Source organism: Sebastes fasciatus, chromosome 14, assembly GCF_043250625.1.
Source record: "Sebastes fasciatus isolate fSebFas1 chromosome 14, fSebFas1.pri, whole genome shotgun sequence".
Lineage (NCBI taxonomy): Eukaryota > Metazoa > Chordata > Actinopteri > Perciformes > Sebastidae > Sebastes > Sebastes fasciatus.
Genome location: NC_133808.1, coordinates 12,143,553 through 12,161,298, shown reverse-complemented (window position 1 = coordinate 12,161,298; position 17,746 = coordinate 12,143,553). Strand labels below are relative to the sequence as shown.

Genomic DNA, 17,746 nt, shown 5'->3' with positions numbered 1-17,746 from the left:
GTACTTCATTAAAGCAAAGAAAGCATTCTGAGAGTTTATTACTCTGCACAGTCATCTCAATTTACTCAAATTTTTTGGATCCAGATCTGCATCAAAATACACATTTCAGTCACGTTGATTGGCCGATGGTGGCCATGATTTTGGGGTAATACTTAAACCCTGTAATCCTGAATATTAGGGCTTTGTACAAGAAGAAATTCTGCAAAAAGTCACATGACCACGACATAATGGCTACTTAAAGGTGCAGTGTGTAGGATCTGGCGGCATCTAGTGGTGAGGTTGCAGATTGCAACTATCTGAAACTTCTCCAGTGTGCCAAGCGTGTAGGGGAACTATGGTGGCCGACTTGAAAACGTAAAAAGGCAAATGGCCCTCTCAGTGTTTGGTTCGTCCGTTCTGGGCTACTGTAGAAACATAGCGGCCGTCTCCGTGAAGAGGACCCGCTCCGTATGTAGATATAAACGGCTTATTCTAAGGTAACGAGAACACAGTGATTCATATTTGCAGGTGATTATACACTAAAGAAAACATATCTATTAATATTATATTCAATTTCTGGCAATAGATCCCCCAATTGTTACACACTGTTCCTTTAAATATATTGTGTTGCTGTATAGCACCATCTATGGGCAATGTGGCAGCAAATTTTGCAGGATCTTTCAGAGTTGACATGTGCGTATTTGCTTACATTTTGGTTGCTATGGACACTGCATTCAACAGTTACGGTAGTTTGTGTCAAATATTTTATGGCTACAAAAAAATCACAACCAGTATTGGGCAACTGTATGAAATATGTGCAAAAAAAAAAATCAGATTTCAGGTTCATCCAGGTATGAAGAATTCGGTGAAAATATAGTTTGAAGGAATACTTAATAAGTATGACTCCACACTGGTCCACAGGAGGTGCTGGACAGAGCCTCGTCGTTGGCCCGTGAGGGTGATGAACTGATCCAGAACTCCCACTATGCCGAAGACTCCATTCAGCCCAAATGCAGCGAGCTCAGAGCGATCAGTGAGACTGTGAGCAGCAACCTGAGGGCCAAGAAGGACCACCTCCTCAAAGCCATGGAGCTGCACCACTGTTTGGAGAGAGTAAGAAGACCACACACTCCCGGTCTAGTAGCTTTGTCTTGCTTGTTGTTGTTTTTGTACTGATTCTTCCTCTGCCATCCTCCTCAGGCTTCTAAATGGGTTGATGATGGTATATACCTGCTGGCGTCTCAGCCAGTAGACAAGTGTCAATCACATGAGGGGGCGGAGTTGGCCCTGAAGGAGCTGGAGCGTTACCTGGATAACGCCAGCCAGAACCAACTGACAGACCTTAGTACCATCTGGGGAGAATATGAGGCAGTGCTCAACCAGCAGTTCAGAGTAAGACCACCAAACAAAGAATAATAATGGCTTTTTTAAACATCACTCTGTCATTGTCAAATGGTGACCATTTGGGGCAATTATTGAAAACAGATATGACCAATGTCCAGATTATTGTCACGTCAGTGTGGTATAATTTGTGTCAGAGTTAATCAAAATGTTTGACCACATTTTAAAATGAAGATGTTATGTCTTAAGTTTTATCTTTCACTACACAGAAGAGGATGAATGTGTTGTGGAAGTAATTTTCCCTTTTTTTTTTAGTTATCTGATTAGATGTAAACCATGACATTATTTGTGCTTGGAAAAAAAGTAACCAACATGATTTTTTAATACTGTAAAGCTATCCCAAAAATGTATTACAAAATCCATGGCACACAGTAGCCGTGTTTCCATTCACATATTTTTATGCGCATTTTGAAGTATAGCGTTAGAAAAGTTGTATGGAAACTGCAAAATTTGATAAAACTTCCTGAATTGCGGAAAAAAAAGTTTTTGCTTCGCTTGAGGTGGCCTTTATCGAAAAAGAATTGATGTGCTAAATGGATTATGGAAACGCCTTTGCAGAATAAATTCTGACCGTGAACATTTAACTCACATGACTGATCAGCTGTTTCTGCTGTCGGCGTCTTCTCGGATATTCCCATAACGTTCAAATGCTTGTCTTCGTTTCCGGACAGCATGAAACATGGCCGATACTAGCTGACATGAAAAGAACAATTAAAAACTTGTCCAGTTGAATCCATTCCTGAAGACCTCTCTCTGTTTTTCTATTGTTTTGTTTCCGGTTCGCAACCTCTGCTTCTTCTACTACTCTGTTTACTGGCGGATTACAACCATGCGTAGCCTAAAGTGCCAACTTCTGACCAACCTACTCTGTAGCCAAGTTTATTTGCTTCAAATCAGTTGATGGAAATGCGCCTAACTCGCATTTCTTTTCTTTTTTTTGCGACATTTCAAAAGTTTGCTTAAAATTTGTTTGACTATGAATGGAAACGTGGCTACTGTCAGATGTAAGTTTGTTTATAGTATGTCTCAAAATTGAGATAAGGTACTAGACATAACGCATTTATGTTCATTTCAAATGACGTGCTGACAGAAAAATGACTTAAATAAGCAGCACATGTCCCGTATTGACACTCCTGATAACTTCCTGTGCACCAGGACCAAGTGGAGAAGGTTTTCCAGAAGCAGGCGTCCATGCAGGAGATGTTTGACAAGAGGAGGGTCAGCCTGAAGAAGCTAGCAGCCAAACAGACCAGGCCGGTGCAGCCGGTCGCCCCCAGACCTGAAGCCTTCATCAAATCCCCTCTCAGCTCGCCCGGTCAGTCTCCGCACATCCACACCACATGGATCAATTATTCCACATGACGCAGAGCCTTTTAGAGGCTTTTATGCTCGTCTTTCTTTGCATAACCTTAATGCTATTCACATAATTTATAGCTCTTAAATGTACATTATCAGACTCTACATTTATGCCACAGCCGTTGACCTTTTGATAAAGTGGATGGATAATGTGGATCACTCTTATGGCTCAGCCTTTCAGACAACATGAAAGCTACACTTTTAGAAACATTAATTGTAGACACACATAACCGAGAAATTATACGTGTGGGATAAGTACTTGTGAATTTAGAAATGTTAGTGATTTCTCAGCAGCCATAAGCATGAACTCATGGGTGGCTTTGGGTCTGTGTCTTACAGTTTTAAAAGAAAACACAAAGCAGCCGAGGACTAATATTACAGTCTTTTCCAGTATCTGAAAAGATAAACTCTAGGGAAATGTTTGTATCAACATTATATCACCAATACAATAAACAAAACAACAACAACAACAACAACAAATAAACACAATTTAAAAAATCCTTTATTTTAAAGGGGACATACTGTAGCATGAAAAAGTCACTTTTGGCTGGACCGCAAAGGGCCAACCCTACAGACGCTATGAAGTTACACGACTGGTACTGATACTTGAGATTGAGCCAAAAGTGCTAAAATATATGGTGTTCAAAAACTTTGAATACAGCCTAAATGTTTACTACCAAGAATGTGATGCTTGAAATATTACAGAGGACTAATGGCCAACCAAAACTCGGCCTAGATATTATACGTCTGATATCAGTAGATGGATGCAACATTTATTTATTTCCCCACATATATTCTGACTGTTTTTCTTCGTCTCCTTCCACAGCACACAGAGCACAGCAGGAGGGGAAGTGCTCAGAGGCCGACTCTGGGAACAACTGTGAGAAAGTGAGTGAGGTATTGCCATGATTCTGTTTGTGTCTACACGCTGTCTGTTTCTAAAGTTTGTATTGTCTGTCGCTTATCATGGTGACCCGATGTTTTCTTTTTTTCCCCAGGGAAACGACCAACTGCAGAACGGAGACAGTAACAGCAGACATGCCTCGCTATCAGAGGAGGAGGAGAACCTGGCGGTGCTCAGGAGGTGAGGGATTAGCCGTCGCTCTTTCATCTGTAATCAAATTACACAGCAGATGGACTGTGTGAAAACGGTTACCTCATTATCTACAGACCTGTGCATCTATCTTTTCTTCATACTTCATTTGATCTCTTTTTTTTTTGCCTTTCTATCCATCTCACTATTCTCTCCTTGTCTGCAGACACGTTATGAACGAGCTGCTGGAAACCGAGAGAGCGTACGTGGAGGAGCTGCTCTGTGTATTACAGGTGTTTATTCACTCCAAGCAATGTTTATTCTTCTCTGTCTTTTACTTTTGTCTAGAATTTCATGTTTTGTTTTTGTGTGTGTTACAGGGGTATGCCTCTGAGATGGATAATGCAGCGATGGCTCACCTCATCCCTGCTCCTTTGCAGAACAAAAAGGAGATTCTGTTTGGCAACATGACAGAAATCTACCACTTCCACAAGAGGTGAAAGAGCGCCATCTGCCTGTCATTGATGATACTGACATGTATTTAGTAGGGCTGTCAAAGTTAATGCAAATTCGTTTTAACGCCATTAATTTCATTAACTCATTAACGCAAATTGCAATTTTTAGGTTGTAGCGGGCTCAGTTTTAAAGCTAGAGTGAAGATACTGGCATCATATGAAACTATGAAAAAACCTAAAGAATCCATTGGTACCAACCATGTCATACTGGCTTGTTGAGAAGGAGGTTAGATAACTCTCCAAACTTACGCTCAATTTTGGCGAGAAACAACTGGCATGGCCATTTTCAAAGGGATCCCCTTGACCTCTGACCTCAAGATATGTGAATGAAATCGGGCTCTATGGGTACCCATGAGCCTCACCTTTACAGACATGCCCACTTTGTGATAATCACATGCAGTTTGGGGCAAGTCACACACTGGCCGAGCTGTTGTTACCTTTTGGGCTTGAGTTTGAGCATATTTTTTATGCTAAATGTAGTACCTGTGAGGGTTCCTGGAGATTATTTGTCATTATTTTGTGTTGTTAATTGATTTCCAATAATAGATATATACATACATTTGCATAAAGCAAGCATATTTGCCCACTGTCATTTAAGTGTATTAAATACTTGACAAATCTCCCTTTAAGGTACATTTTGAACAGATAAAAAATGTTTTTTTTGTGATTAAATATTTTAATCAGTTGACAGCCCTAGTATTTAACTAACAAAGCTAATCAGCATTTTATTCAATTATCTTATTATTATTTTTTCTCTCATGCTTCATCATCTTTGCTTTTTCGTCAATGGCATGATTTTATGGTTTCCAGGACGTTCCTGAGGGAGTTGGAGCAGTACACCGACTGCCCACAGTTGGTAGGAAGGTGTTTTATAGAGAGGGTGAGTCAATTATGAGATTTTCAGTACAGAGATGTGAATCCAAATGTGCTGATGAAGAGGTTTCTTGAATACAAGTTGTTTTCCCTGCCGTCCTCTAGATGACAGACCTGCAGATTTATGAGAAGTACTGTCACAACAAGCCTCGCTCTGAAAGCCTTTGGAGGCAGTGCTCAGACTGCGCCTTCTTCCAGGTGAACACCGTCAGCACCGTCAAGTTTTTAAGTAAATATTTGTTTGTCTTATTTACACAATTTCTTTTCTTTTCTTTTTATTTCCATCAGGAGTGTCAGAAAAAGCTGGAGCATAAACTGGGCTTAGACTCCTATCTGCTGAAGCCTGTTCAGAGGATTACCAAATATCAGCTGCTACTGAAGGTACGATAGTATCTGTTGTCTTTTCAGTGGGATTCCTCCCTCTCTTCAGTCGTCGCTGAGCTGCATGCTTTATTGTGTTTCCCACCACAGGAAATGCTGAAGTACAGCAAAAGCCTTGAGGGGGCCGATGACCTGCAGGAGGCGCTGACCTCCATCTTGGGCATCCTCAAGGCTGTCAATGACTCCATGCACCTCATCGCCATTACAGGATATGAGGTGAGATGTTAAACAATCACAGAACACGTGCTTTAAATAGGTGACTGACACAAGATGGAGGACAGGGACATGCTGAGAGTAGTGTTTCAATATGATGTTGTGCAAAAGCCACACTGACTACGTTTACATGCACACTAATATCTGACTATTATTCCAAATTTGACAATATTTCGAATTTGATACGGCTCATGTAAACAGCATATTTCTGTTTGGATATTAGACCTTATTTTGAATGGAGCTTTTTATGATTAAGACATATGGGATATGCCAATATTATTCAGGTTTTAGGAGCATTCTTTGGACATGTATATAGCGTATTTGGAATATGCGTCTCAATTGGAGTTTTTATCGCCATTTGCAACACTCAGCCTCTTCCCTGTTTACGGCCAGCTCTGTGCGTTGTACACAAACAACTAGCCGACAGATTGCAGAGATGCATACCCAAAAGAAAGGCCCACATTTCTGGTCCGAAGGAAAAGAACACCTGCTTTTAAACATTATGAAAGAGTTGAATATCAACAGGTTTTTGGATATGCGCAAATATCACGAAGGTGGTTGAAAGACTAGAAGAGCCGGGGGAGAGGCTGTTTTTGCACGGTCGAACAAGTCGGCCACCGGTTACGTTAATCGGAGTGTGCACGCCGCATGTAAACAGGAGTATTAATGGAATATTCATTTTCATTAGTCATGTAAACAGCTTAGTAGGAATATTGTCTTTTTTGGAATAAGGCTAAAAAACTGAATATTTTGTGCATGTAAACATATGCACTGATCTGTGGTGAAGTATCATGTTCTGACATTGCACCAACATTTCTTGCATGGTTGTCTGTGATTTAAAGAAGGAAAAGACTAACAAAAAAGAAGAAGAAAACTAATTTGATTTAATTTGTAAAGAATGATATACAATATATACAGTACAGGTGAAATCAAGTGAGCATCTCTAGCAGCTCACTGCAGGTCAGAATACAGACACTCCAGATGAACACTGGCACATAACACAGAGCACAGAATAAACAGGAAACAGAAGCATTGAATGAAACCGAAACTAAGTTGTTGAAATATCACATGATGACCTCTATACAGTATTTTAGAACGGAAAGAGCAGTATGTGGCCGATCGGCTCCATCTTACAGCATCTTTAACTCTTTCTTCTCTCAGGGTAATATGACTGAACTGGGTAAGCTGCTGATGCAGGGGTCATTCAGCGTGTGGACGGAGCACAAGAAAGGTCACGCCAAGGTCAAGGACCTGGCCCGTTTCAAGCCCATGCAGAGGCACCTCTTCCTCCACGAGAAGGCCCTGCTCTTCTGCAAGAGGAGGGAGGAGAACGGGGAAGGCTACGAGAAGGCCCCCTCATACAGCTTCAAACAGTCTCTGAATGTGAGCACCGCATACGGTTCCGTTTGTCTCTTATACTGCCATCTATTTGTATTCATAAAACATTTTAACCTTTACCTTTTTTTAACAGATGAGTGCTGTCGGCATTACTGAGAATGCTAAGGGAGACAACAAGAAGTTTGAAATCTGGTGCAACTCCAGAGAAGAGGTCTATATTGTTCAGGTATGTTAACACATAAACATTTATAGTGTTTGTATTCTACATTTTTTCTAATGGTCAACAAATCCCATGAAATTGATCCGATTAATACGTACTGTCTTTGTACCCAAACTCTGATTCCTGTGTGTGCGCCATAAATAAATCTTTCATCTACATTGTGGTGCTGTAAAGTCTCACTTGCACTTATTCAAATGAGGCTTAGAATCAAAATGTACAGTTATTTTAGTCAACAACAGTACATTTTGAGTGCCTAGCTGTTTTGTGTTTGGTAGTGACAGGGTAAGGAAGGTGGAAAGTTTTGAGAGACGGGCTGACACATTGCTGGTTTTTAATCTTCTTTTATGAATTTGTTGAAAAGTAGAAAAATGCAAAATAACAACAGGCCTTATCCTTTAAGTGCAATGGACTGTATTTGAACAATAGGCATGCATATGGATGTGTACCTCTTGGTAACAGTGGTAAGCATAAAACAGTTTACACTGAGCTTTTCAATATTTGTTTAACCGTTTTGTTTCAGGCGCCAACAGCTGAAGTAAAAACCACTTGGGTAAATGAGATCAGGAAGGTTCTGACAACGCAGCTGGAAGCATGCAGAGGTACAGAGAGAGGATGTACTCTAAAACCCTGTTTCTAAATTTAATGTTCACACTGATATCCATGTTTATTATCATTTATTTTAATATTATTACCAGTAATTATTATGAAAGAAAAATCTTTGCAAAATGTTCCATCATGGTTCATCATTATTTTGAAGGGGTCGCTCACCCTCTCTGTGTTTCAAAAGCGAGCCAGCAGAGGGCACCAGACCAGGTTTTCCAGTTCCCTCCTGTGCCCAGTGGAGCAGTAAGTCTCAGGTGAGTCTGCACTCCCCACCTCATTTTATTCTCTCTCACAATTTAAACGTGCAGTTTGGTTTTAATTAATCTGTCGAATCAGAAGCATATTTTCCAGAGACTGTTGAAAGTTCTTATGTTCCACTTTTGTCCACCCGCAGTCCATTCAAGTCCGGTCAGAAGAGCCTTAAGAGGGGAGAGGAGAAGAAAGCTGAGCCCTGCAGCCCTGATGTCAACTCCTCTTCTTCACCAAAGCCAACAGGAAAAGGTGAGTACACAGACTAAGAATCATCCAATAAGACAAATGAAACTCCAGTGTTTTTTAACAAATCTGCCTTTTGTTATTTCGTGCATGTATTGTACAAACTACACTTATTGTGTACCTCTTTGGGATCAACTCATGTCTTAACGTCTGTCTTTTCCACTGAACCATTTAACTTCTTCCCCCTTAATTCCTCCCTTTTCTTCCTCTATACTTGGTGCTTAACTTACACTCTTCCTTCCTTCTTTTCTTTTTGTCCGTCCCGGCTTATTCTCTGGGTCAGATGAGGCTGTGACAAGTCCTACCTCAGACAGAGCTGCTGTGGCTAAAAAGCGCTTTACTTTACAGGGCTTCAGTAACCTCAAAACTCAGAAAGGTAAACTCCAGGCCATTCAGTCAATCTCATATCCAACATATCACATCATCTTCTGCATTTGTGAAGTGAAAAAAAGTGTATTTACATTCAGTTAAAGTCAAAGAATTATGTTGAGTTATTTATAGAATAGACATTTTGGAAATACACTTACTTGCTTTGTTGCTTGAGAGTTAAATGAAAAGTTAGATACCGCTCTCATGTCTGTATGGTGACGACAAGTTACTGATCTCGGCCTTAGCTTTATTTTTACTGTACAGACATAAGAGTGGTATCGATCTTCTCATCTAACTTAAGCCAAGTAGGTTAACCTAAGTGTCTGAAGGACAAAAATAAATAAAGATGCAACATACTTCAAAGAGGTTTGGTCAGTAGGTCAAATACCGCATGCTTCCCTCCACAGAGCCCTCAGCTACCGATGATAAAAGTTTCACATTACCATCCATGAAGATCTTCCTGTCACCAGGTATCACACAGCTCTAGACCCTGGTTTCATTCAATCCGGCACAATGCCTTTTTCACAGCTTTGACTTGCCATAATAGGAAACGCACAGGTGTTACTAATAACATTAACACTGGCTCCGTTTTATTCAAGTGTCCCAGTAAGTCATGACAGTGTGACAGTGAGCCAGCATGCACAATACCACCGCCCTGAAACTGAAGCATCATATATTTTATTATTTATACCTGTGCTTTTCCTACTGCAACATGTTAAAATGTGTTGCTGACACTCCAAAAGTATCACCACATTGAGCTGCATTTTGCAGGTGCTCTCCTTATTAGATTTAGTTTTCTACCTCTGTTTTAGTCGTCTTTCCCTCAACCTTTCTGATCCAGCTGTTAGTGTCTACGTCTGTGTCATTTTAGTCAGAGATGAAAATTTGCTGTTCACCATGTGACATTCGTGCTTTTCTCATCAAAATATTCTTTTTGAATGTCAATATTTTGGTCGTTATTTCTTTTCTTGCCTCAAAAACTGTCTTTGTCCCTCCCTTTTCTTCCTTTGACGGCAGGATCTCCCACGAGCCCCGATCACAAGACGAAACGCCAGAGCGATCCCACGCCATTCGGCTTCAAAGGTAGTTGGTCTGTCCAACAATTAACTGCATACTCTCCCTGTCTTGTTACTTTGCTCATCCATGATGAGCACAAGTTTCTTAACAATGATGAGTTTCATTGGCTGTAGCTGCTGGCTGCAGGGTGAGTGAGCTGTGTTTCTATTGCCTCCTGTCCCTCAGATGCAGGTCCTCCCCCTCTCCACCTGAACAGGGCCAGGTGGTTCAGCACTCCTAGTCTCTTACAGACAAAGTGGAGAGGTACACTGTGTTGGGCCAACTGTTTCACCACTAGAAACCCTTTATAGACTCTTTCTCAGTTTTTGCTTTACTGCCCCCACATCTCCACGAAAATCATAGAAATACACACAGATTTGGAGGAATATCTGCCTGCCACTTTTCCTTTGTTTGAGTCAGAGTTTAAAATATGGACGTGCATGCCCGTCTCTCCAGTCTTTGAGCTGATTGTGTCATGCTGGGATTCCTGGGATTCTCTGTTCAGAAGAGCTTTTTGTTTCTTCCTATCACTCTTTCACACTTTGTAGATCTCTCACTGCAGGCCACGCACATGTTTGAGAGCAGCTGAAGATGAGCGTAGCTGTAAACTAAACACCTGCTGTGTCTCCCTCCTCCCCTCAGGCTGGAACAAGACCTCCCTGTCCCTGGATGCTTCGGAGGAGCATGATGGCTATTCCAGTGCTGAGGAACCTCTTAACTCTGACCCAGAGGACGACACTGGCAAGAAGCTGGTGAGTCACTGTGTGTAACAGACAGGCGTCAACCTGCCTGTACCGGTATTCATCACGATGCAGGGACAAAAATCTGTTTACACAGTCAAATTATGGGGATTTGCCTCCCATTGTCAAATGAGAGGCTGATCCCCACAAGCTAAACCTGCTGTGTTGTTAAGTTTAGGGTAAAGTTGGGGTTAGGCATGTAGTGGTTATGATTAAGGTTAAGGTAAATCTCAGGGAATAATTATGTCCTCCAAAGCGATAAAAACAAGTGTGTTTATGTGTGCTTATTTAGTGCATAAGTGTATGTACAGAATTGTACTTAAAAAGCCTTAAGGAGACATAAAACTGATTTTGATGTGATGTATTATTAGTATATTATTGCACATGTAATTATTAGCAGCTGCATTAATAACATGATCAGATCACGATGATTCATTTTATTGTGAACACTGATTTGCCTTTTTTGCCTCAACTACTGTCTTTGCATTTATGTAGATTTTAACATGTAATCAAACATAAAACACAACAAAATAAGACATTTCAAACACTTTAGACTCTGTCTAGATTACTCATGCAACACACTTGTCTATTTGAATCTACCTTCATAACAATAGGCCCTTTTCACTGCAGCCATACTGACATATCATTGCAGGATAAACAAGTTTAATCAGTAACATTAATTATGGCCCTGTTCCATTTAGATGAGCCAGGGCCCTGGTATTGTGAATGCTGGCTCACTGGAATGGCTGTGACTCACAAAATAGAACAGGACCATAATTAATTTTATCAATTACCCCTGTGTTTACCCTGCTATGACATGTCATATTGGCTGCTGCGGAAATGGCCTATTACCAAAGAGTATAGAAGCAAAGAGACGAAAATCTGGTGTTTTTTGACAACAGCTGCTGCCACCATTTTGGACTCAAAACGCTTATTATATTTATAATATTTTATTGTTCAACACAGGCCATTTCAGTAGAATATGACGATAGAATAGAAATACTTGTTTTTACTTTTGTACAGCACTTTTTAGGCAGATGTTTTACTGGTATCTGGCAGTCACTTTCAGTCAAAAAATGGCGGAAGCGTAGCTTTGCTGCTGGGTGCTGATGTTGCAATGGAACGAACAATTGACTTTAACTTCTTGGCAATATAAGTTCTTTGCTATTACTGCATGTTTCAGTAAAATCGACTTTATTATATTATATATTTCTTTCCATCATGGCAGATTATGGGAGTAAACTGCATGTAATGTACCACAAATTATGTTCTTCATAGCTAACTTTACAGTTTTAATAAATATTGGTGTTTCATTTGCATTTTCTTACAGCAGCAGTACATTTTTGGTCGCTTAGAGGCAGGAGAACAACAGCACAACATTAACATAATATTATCAACCTATTAAGTTGTTGTTTCAAACATGTCCGCAAGAAAACTGTAGCCTTTTTACACTTAAAGCAGACACAGATCAACATGAGAGTTATTAAGAGTTGCGTTTCTGGTAGGACTGGGCGTTATGGAGAAATTCAAATATCATGATTTTTTTTTTTTACCAAATACCTCAATATCGATATTGTAGGGTGGACTATTTGTGCTTTCACAAAATATTTACACAATGAGATTATCGATTTAATATTCATCAGTTATGTGGACATAATGACTAAGTGGGTAAAGGCAAATAATAGAACAGCTAGGACAGTCTGATAAGTACAGAAAAGTACATCCCTGTACTGTAATGCAGCTTTTAAAACCAGGAAAAGACAATACTTATGTCATATTACGATATCCAAAATCTAAGACGATATCTAGTCTCTTATCACGATATTGATATAATATCGATATATTGCCCAGCCCTAGTTTATGGCCACATGACATTTGTCTGGTTTGGCCTCCACCAACTCCTGAAGGAAATATCTGTCTCTTTAGCTGCTAAATGCTCCACTATGTTCGCCAGCTAGTTGCTAACTTTGTCTAAAAATACAGCTGTTAAAGTTGACACATGTTGATCGGTTTGTCCATTCATAACTCAAAACTATCATACATGTTACTGTAACTCTTGATATGTGTCGACTTGTGTACATTTTTGGCAAAGTGCTGATTTTCTCATTTCAGTATGTCTCCTTTTCTGTTTCCTTATCTCCACTTTGAACAGTGTGTTGGCAAATACACGGTGATGGCTGACTATGAGAATGGCGGCACTCAAGAGCTCTCGTTGAAGAGCGGAGAGATGGTGCAGCTGGTCAAAGAGGGGGATGACGGACTGTGGTGAGAATACAGCCTTACTGCTGCCTATGAGAAATAAAAATAATATCACAGCAGCGCTGTCATAATATTGAGTTTGTGTGTGTGTGTGTGTGTGTGTGATCATGCAGGTTGGTACGTAACCTGAGCAGCTCGAAGGAGGGCTGGATCGCAGCTGCTAATCTCATCACGCTCATTGAAAAGTCCAAGTCTCGCCAGTCTCTCACCAGCTCAGGTATTCAAACAAGCAATCCCAAATAAAGTGTGTGACTCATGAACAGATAGGTGTTAAGCAAGCGTACTACATCTGACATTAATCATCAATATATATGTGTGTGTGTTTCTATCAGAGGGCAGTGGCTCTGGAAACCTCAGCACGTCGTCGAGCTGCAGTGAGACCTACACAAGCTTCTCTGACATCAAACCCTGAACTCAGCACCTTCCTCCATCACCAATCTGCCCTCGCGAATGCTAGCATCATGTGGCTCTCTGTGCTGTATTGCCAACATCGGTACTCTTAAAGATTTTGTCAGGTTTCCACAGAAAGCTGTATTTTTTCATTTTTTTTAAATCATGCACATTGCACCAGTTATTAAGATAATACGTTATTCATGTGCACATGCTCTAGACTTGACTGTGGCACAATTGTGCTGTGAAGATACTGGATAGATAAATACATCACGGACAGTAATTTCACAGTATAGTAAAGTGATCCTTCTCTAGTCATACACTTGTCTGTATATTTTTTTTTACGAAGAACAGAGGATCCCTGTGTTTATAATGGAATAGATGTATGAATGGGCCAGCGGGACTGATCTCAGTTAATGCATCTATTTGTGTTCACATTAAAAGTGGAGAAAGATTAGTGATTATATGTGGATGAAAGTTGTGTTTGTGTTCATCTGCAGTGATTCACCCAGGAGTTTATAATTCCACTGTTACTGTAAATACAACGGAGGGAGATAGATAAATGCATACAGCTTGTTTAGCTTGAATGAATGTTCTCTGAGAGTCTAATCACCCCCGTGCTCTGCTTTTCCCTTTACATGTGTTTATTTATTTGTAAGAAACGAAAAAAGGCCACATATATTTAGTTACTTTTTACTCTCCTCCTGTCTTGTCGTTCGTCTCTCTGTTGTCATTAGAAACCTGTTCTGCCACCAGCTGCCCTGACTATGTGTATGAGCTTTTTGTCTTTTGGGGTCTCTGACGGCCTCATGCTCTAACTCTGTGAGTTTTCACGTACGCTACAGTTTAAAAATGTTTCTCCATGTGAATAATCAGACATCGCTGTACAGTATAGCGCTAACTTATTCCCCATGGAGGGATCATGTTCTGAATGTAGATATTGTTCATTAATATCCGTCTGTCATGAAATGTTTGTTATTTGAGATGCTATATTGTACATTAAGTATGGTGACGTCACTACTTCGTGACTTTTTTTTTTTACATAAATGACTTGTGATAATTCAATCATTGTGTCCTCTTTTTTTATATAGATGGAGGCTTGATACCTGATTGCTCTGTGAGTTACTCTTATGTCTTGCACGGGTGGAATGTAACTAAGTACATTTACTCCAAGTACTATACTTAAATACAGATTTGGGTCTTTTCTTTTCTACTTCTACTCCACCATATTTCAGAGGGAAATATTGTACTTTTTACTCCTACATTTATTTGATAACTTTAGTTACTTTACAAATTGAGATTTGTGCATACAAAACCTATGAATAGCATATTAAAGGGACTATTTGTAACTTTCAGAAATGCTTCTTAACAGCGACACCTGTGGCCGTGAAATCAACGAAAGTCAGCGTCGGGCTCGCGCTTGCTCGCTCTCAATATACCTGAACGAGCATCACTCAAAACAGTGAGGCGACAAAAGTCAGCCAAAACCACAATATCACTCTATATTTCAGCTGCTTGGCAGTAATGTTAGCTGACCAGACGAAGGTCTCTCCATGAACATGATTTAGATCTGATCCTATTGTTGGCTTTTCCTGCCTAAGTGCAGGCTGAGGCAGCGGGGCTCTCCAGCGTGTGTCCCTGCTCTCTCCGCCCGCAGCCGGAGAGAGCAGAGGAGACACCGGCACCCGGTCGGTAACGAGAAGACAACGTAAATCTCTGTAGAGCTCCGTCACTTCACAAGACACGGAAAACCTCTGTTGGTCTGGAGGAGCTGCAGCAGTTATTTCTGCACAAACGTCCCCTGTGCATTCACTAGATATTCTCAGAGCTAAACTAACTCTTCTGCAGTGTGGAGTGAGCGCGCGTTCACATCTAGAGGTGGAGCGAGCTGAGCTGTCTGAGTGAAGGCGAGCAGGCAGAGGAGGAGGGTACAGCGGCTACACGCGAACGCGCATATGCGAGCGCGCATGTGTGACGACCCGCTACATTTATGCGCGTACAAAGTTACAAATAGTCCCTTTAAAGGCTATATTGATAACATTTTTATGTAGACAAATAATTAAAAAAATAATAATAATACATCAACAGAGCTTTTAGAACGGTGCCAAATAAAAGTATGGCTTTTCCTCCAAAAAAACAAACTATGATTGAGAATTAATCATTTAAAAAAATTGTCGGGTCCAAAATTAATGTTTTGTTTATCTATGTGGAGGAAATCTGACTTTCGGTTCCCACTTCTTGCAAAACTTGTGAGCCAGTAGTTTAAAAACGTTGGTATCATGTGGTATCTCTGTGTTGTCGCTAATCCAGTTGCCAGTTAATATGAAAAAAACGGATAAATGGCAGTTTGACACCGGTGTCTCCATCAGGCTGCAGAATACGTGAATATTATCAATTGTACCTTTTAAATATGTCTTGTTATAAAATTAAACTACCCAACAGTATATACAAGTAGAGCGGAAATGATAAGTCGATTAATCAGTTAGTGGATTGACAGAAAATGAATTGGCAACAATTTTTTTTATCGTTGTTCACTGATAATGCAAAGATGCCAAACATATTATGGTTACAGCTTTTCCTTTTACTTATTTTAATTTATTTTTAATCATTTTGAGGTTTTGGTTTGACAAAACAAGGGGAAGATGTCACTGTGGGCTATGAGAACTTGTGATGGGCATTTCTCACTATTTTCAGAATTTTTACAAACCAGTAGATTAATCCATAATGAAAAAAAGCATTAGTTGCAGTCCTGTACAAAATAATTCAACATTACTGTACTTCCATCTCAACCAACTTCAATCCTTTAATACGTGTATAATTTTATAATATCTTATAGCATAACACTCACAGGAGCTATTTTTCTCCATTGAGTAATTCTACTTTTAATACTTTTAAGTACATTTTTTCTGATTATACTTACATATTTTCTCTTGTAGCAGAGTATTTCTGCAGTGTGGTATTTGTTAAAAGTCCCTATAAAGAGATCATGTGACCACACCTGAGGCAGGGAGGATAAAACAAACACTCCGCCCTCCTCAGGTGAAATCACTTTCACTCAATCAGAGCCCATATAAGCTGCCTTCCTCACTTTGTTCTTGTTCTTTCACCTCAGACATGATGTGTGGGTCCTGTGAGTACTTTACTCCTTTATTGCTTTGCTTTTCCTTATTACTGCACAATATCTGTTGAGATGGTTTTATTGGTTAGTTTTGTCTTTGCAGAGCTAAAATCACACACATACAGAGGCAAAGAGATAAATAATAAGAAATCTGCCCCATAGAATAAAATGCTCTGCATAACCTGCTGACTGCTTCTCTTTCTGTCGCTCATGTCATTAAGTCAGGTCCAGTGTATTCCTGTCCAACAGTATTAGTGCTGCTTTTACTCTGAATACTTCCTTCACCACTGATTTTTGTCTCATTATCACTCTTTATAGTATAATACTGATCCATGTTTCTATGGCTAAAGAAATAAATAGTGCATTTCTGAAACATCTGGAGCATTGGTGGCTGCAGTTATCATACACAAAGGCAGACAAGGCCTCAGATAGCTTGATGGGAAAAGTCATTTTCACCAGAAATGAAAGTGAAACTATGCATCTGGGTTGCCAAGTTTGTCTAAATCCCACAATTTATGCTTAAATCCGATTTGTTTTTAGACCATACAGTATACATTGCAGTAAAAAATGAATTATGAATGTTGGAGCTCCAGTTGCCAGGAAGCCTTAAAAATAGTTTATAAAGCCAAATCATATCAATAAAACCAGACAAATCTCAACAACCGCACAAATCTTTGTTGACTGCAGCGATGAAAACTTTCTGTGGTAGACAATGATTATGGAATTAATAAGCCTGTTTGTGTTAGGATTAAATTAATATACATATTACAATAAAGCTGAAAGATTATATCATTTTGATGTTGAAATAAAAACAGGATGTCAAAATGTGCATTTAGTTCATTACCAACATTACAGAGGGCTGCTGTTTCATGTTTTGATGCTCTGAATGTGAACTATAAATTAAAATGTATGTAGGATCAGTGATTGCTGTGTTTTCCTTATTATATAAAAACACTATACTATTTTTTGGAACAATAATTTACCATCTTCATGGCCATATCTCTATCAGGGAGGACGCCAAAGTCATGTCCATAGTAGCCTAATATTTTTGAAGATTATGAGCACTTATAATTAATTACACACACAGTATTATACATGTTTATTATTTGTTGTTGTTTTTAAGGCTGATTCTCATAGGGCTACTTTGTGTGACTAAATCTGACTGTTTCGGGGCCAAAAATTAAATAAATTAATTTAGTGTTTCATTAATGGCTCCAGATCCTAAAAAGGAGGGAGTCCAAGGCACTCTTCTGGCAAGAAATAAAAGGGTCTTTATTCCATTGGCTATTTCATGATGAAATGCTAAAAACAATGCTGGTACATGTAAGATTGGGTAACAGCCCACGCATAACGGCACAAACAGCCTTCTTCAGGGTGCAACCCTCAGCACACAGCTTTCCCTTTTGT

General features: G+C 39.7%; 1 protein-coding gene across 14 annotated transcripts in view; it reads left to right on the top strand.

The window, feature by feature from the left end:
• mcf2lb (mcf.2 cell line derived transforming sequence-like b) overlaps positions 1-14,286 on the top strand; it is a 60,656-nt gene extending 46,370 nt beyond the window's left edge. For 4 of the 14 annotated variants that reach the window (XM_074658849.1, XM_074658848.1, XM_074658850.1 and 1 more), the window contains 24 exons: positions 901-1,092; positions 1,180-1,371; positions 2,536-2,695; positions 3,563-3,633; positions 3,735-3,820; positions 3,996-4,062; positions 4,150-4,265; positions 5,095-5,164; positions 5,263-5,355; positions 5,446-5,538; positions 5,629-5,754; positions 6,913-7,134; positions 7,223-7,315; positions 7,830-7,908; positions 8,067-8,166; positions 8,307-8,413; positions 8,691-8,783; positions 9,184-9,246; positions 9,794-9,859; positions 10,019-10,096; positions 10,475-10,584; positions 12,725-12,837; positions 12,945-13,048; positions 13,164-14,286. In XM_074658849.1, the coding sequence (XP_074514950.1) occupies positions 901-1,092; positions 1,180-1,371; positions 2,536-2,695; positions 3,563-3,633; positions 3,735-3,820; positions 3,996-4,062; positions 4,150-4,265; positions 5,095-5,164; positions 5,263-5,355; positions 5,446-5,538; positions 5,629-5,754; positions 6,913-7,134; positions 7,223-7,315; positions 7,830-7,908; positions 8,067-8,166; positions 8,307-8,413; positions 8,691-8,783; positions 9,184-9,246; positions 9,794-9,859; positions 10,019-10,096; positions 10,475-10,584; positions 12,725-12,837; positions 12,945-13,048; positions 13,164-13,243 (2,574 nt within the window). In that variant the 3' untranslated portion in view covers positions 13,244-14,286. The remainder of the gene's footprint in view (positions 1-900; positions 1,093-1,179; positions 1,372-2,535; positions 2,696-3,562; positions 3,634-3,734; positions 3,821-3,995; positions 4,063-4,149; positions 4,266-5,094; positions 5,165-5,262; positions 5,356-5,445; positions 5,539-5,628; positions 5,755-6,912; positions 7,135-7,222; positions 7,316-7,829; positions 7,909-8,066; positions 8,167-8,306; positions 8,414-8,690; positions 8,784-9,183; positions 9,247-9,793; positions 9,860-10,018; positions 10,097-10,474; positions 10,585-12,724; positions 12,838-12,944; positions 13,049-13,163) is intronic. The other 10 variants (XM_074658852.1, XM_074658841.1, XM_074658840.1 and 7 more) reach the window with 9 other exon arrangements.
• The last annotated feature ends 3,460 nt before the right edge of the window (positions 14,287-17,746 follow it).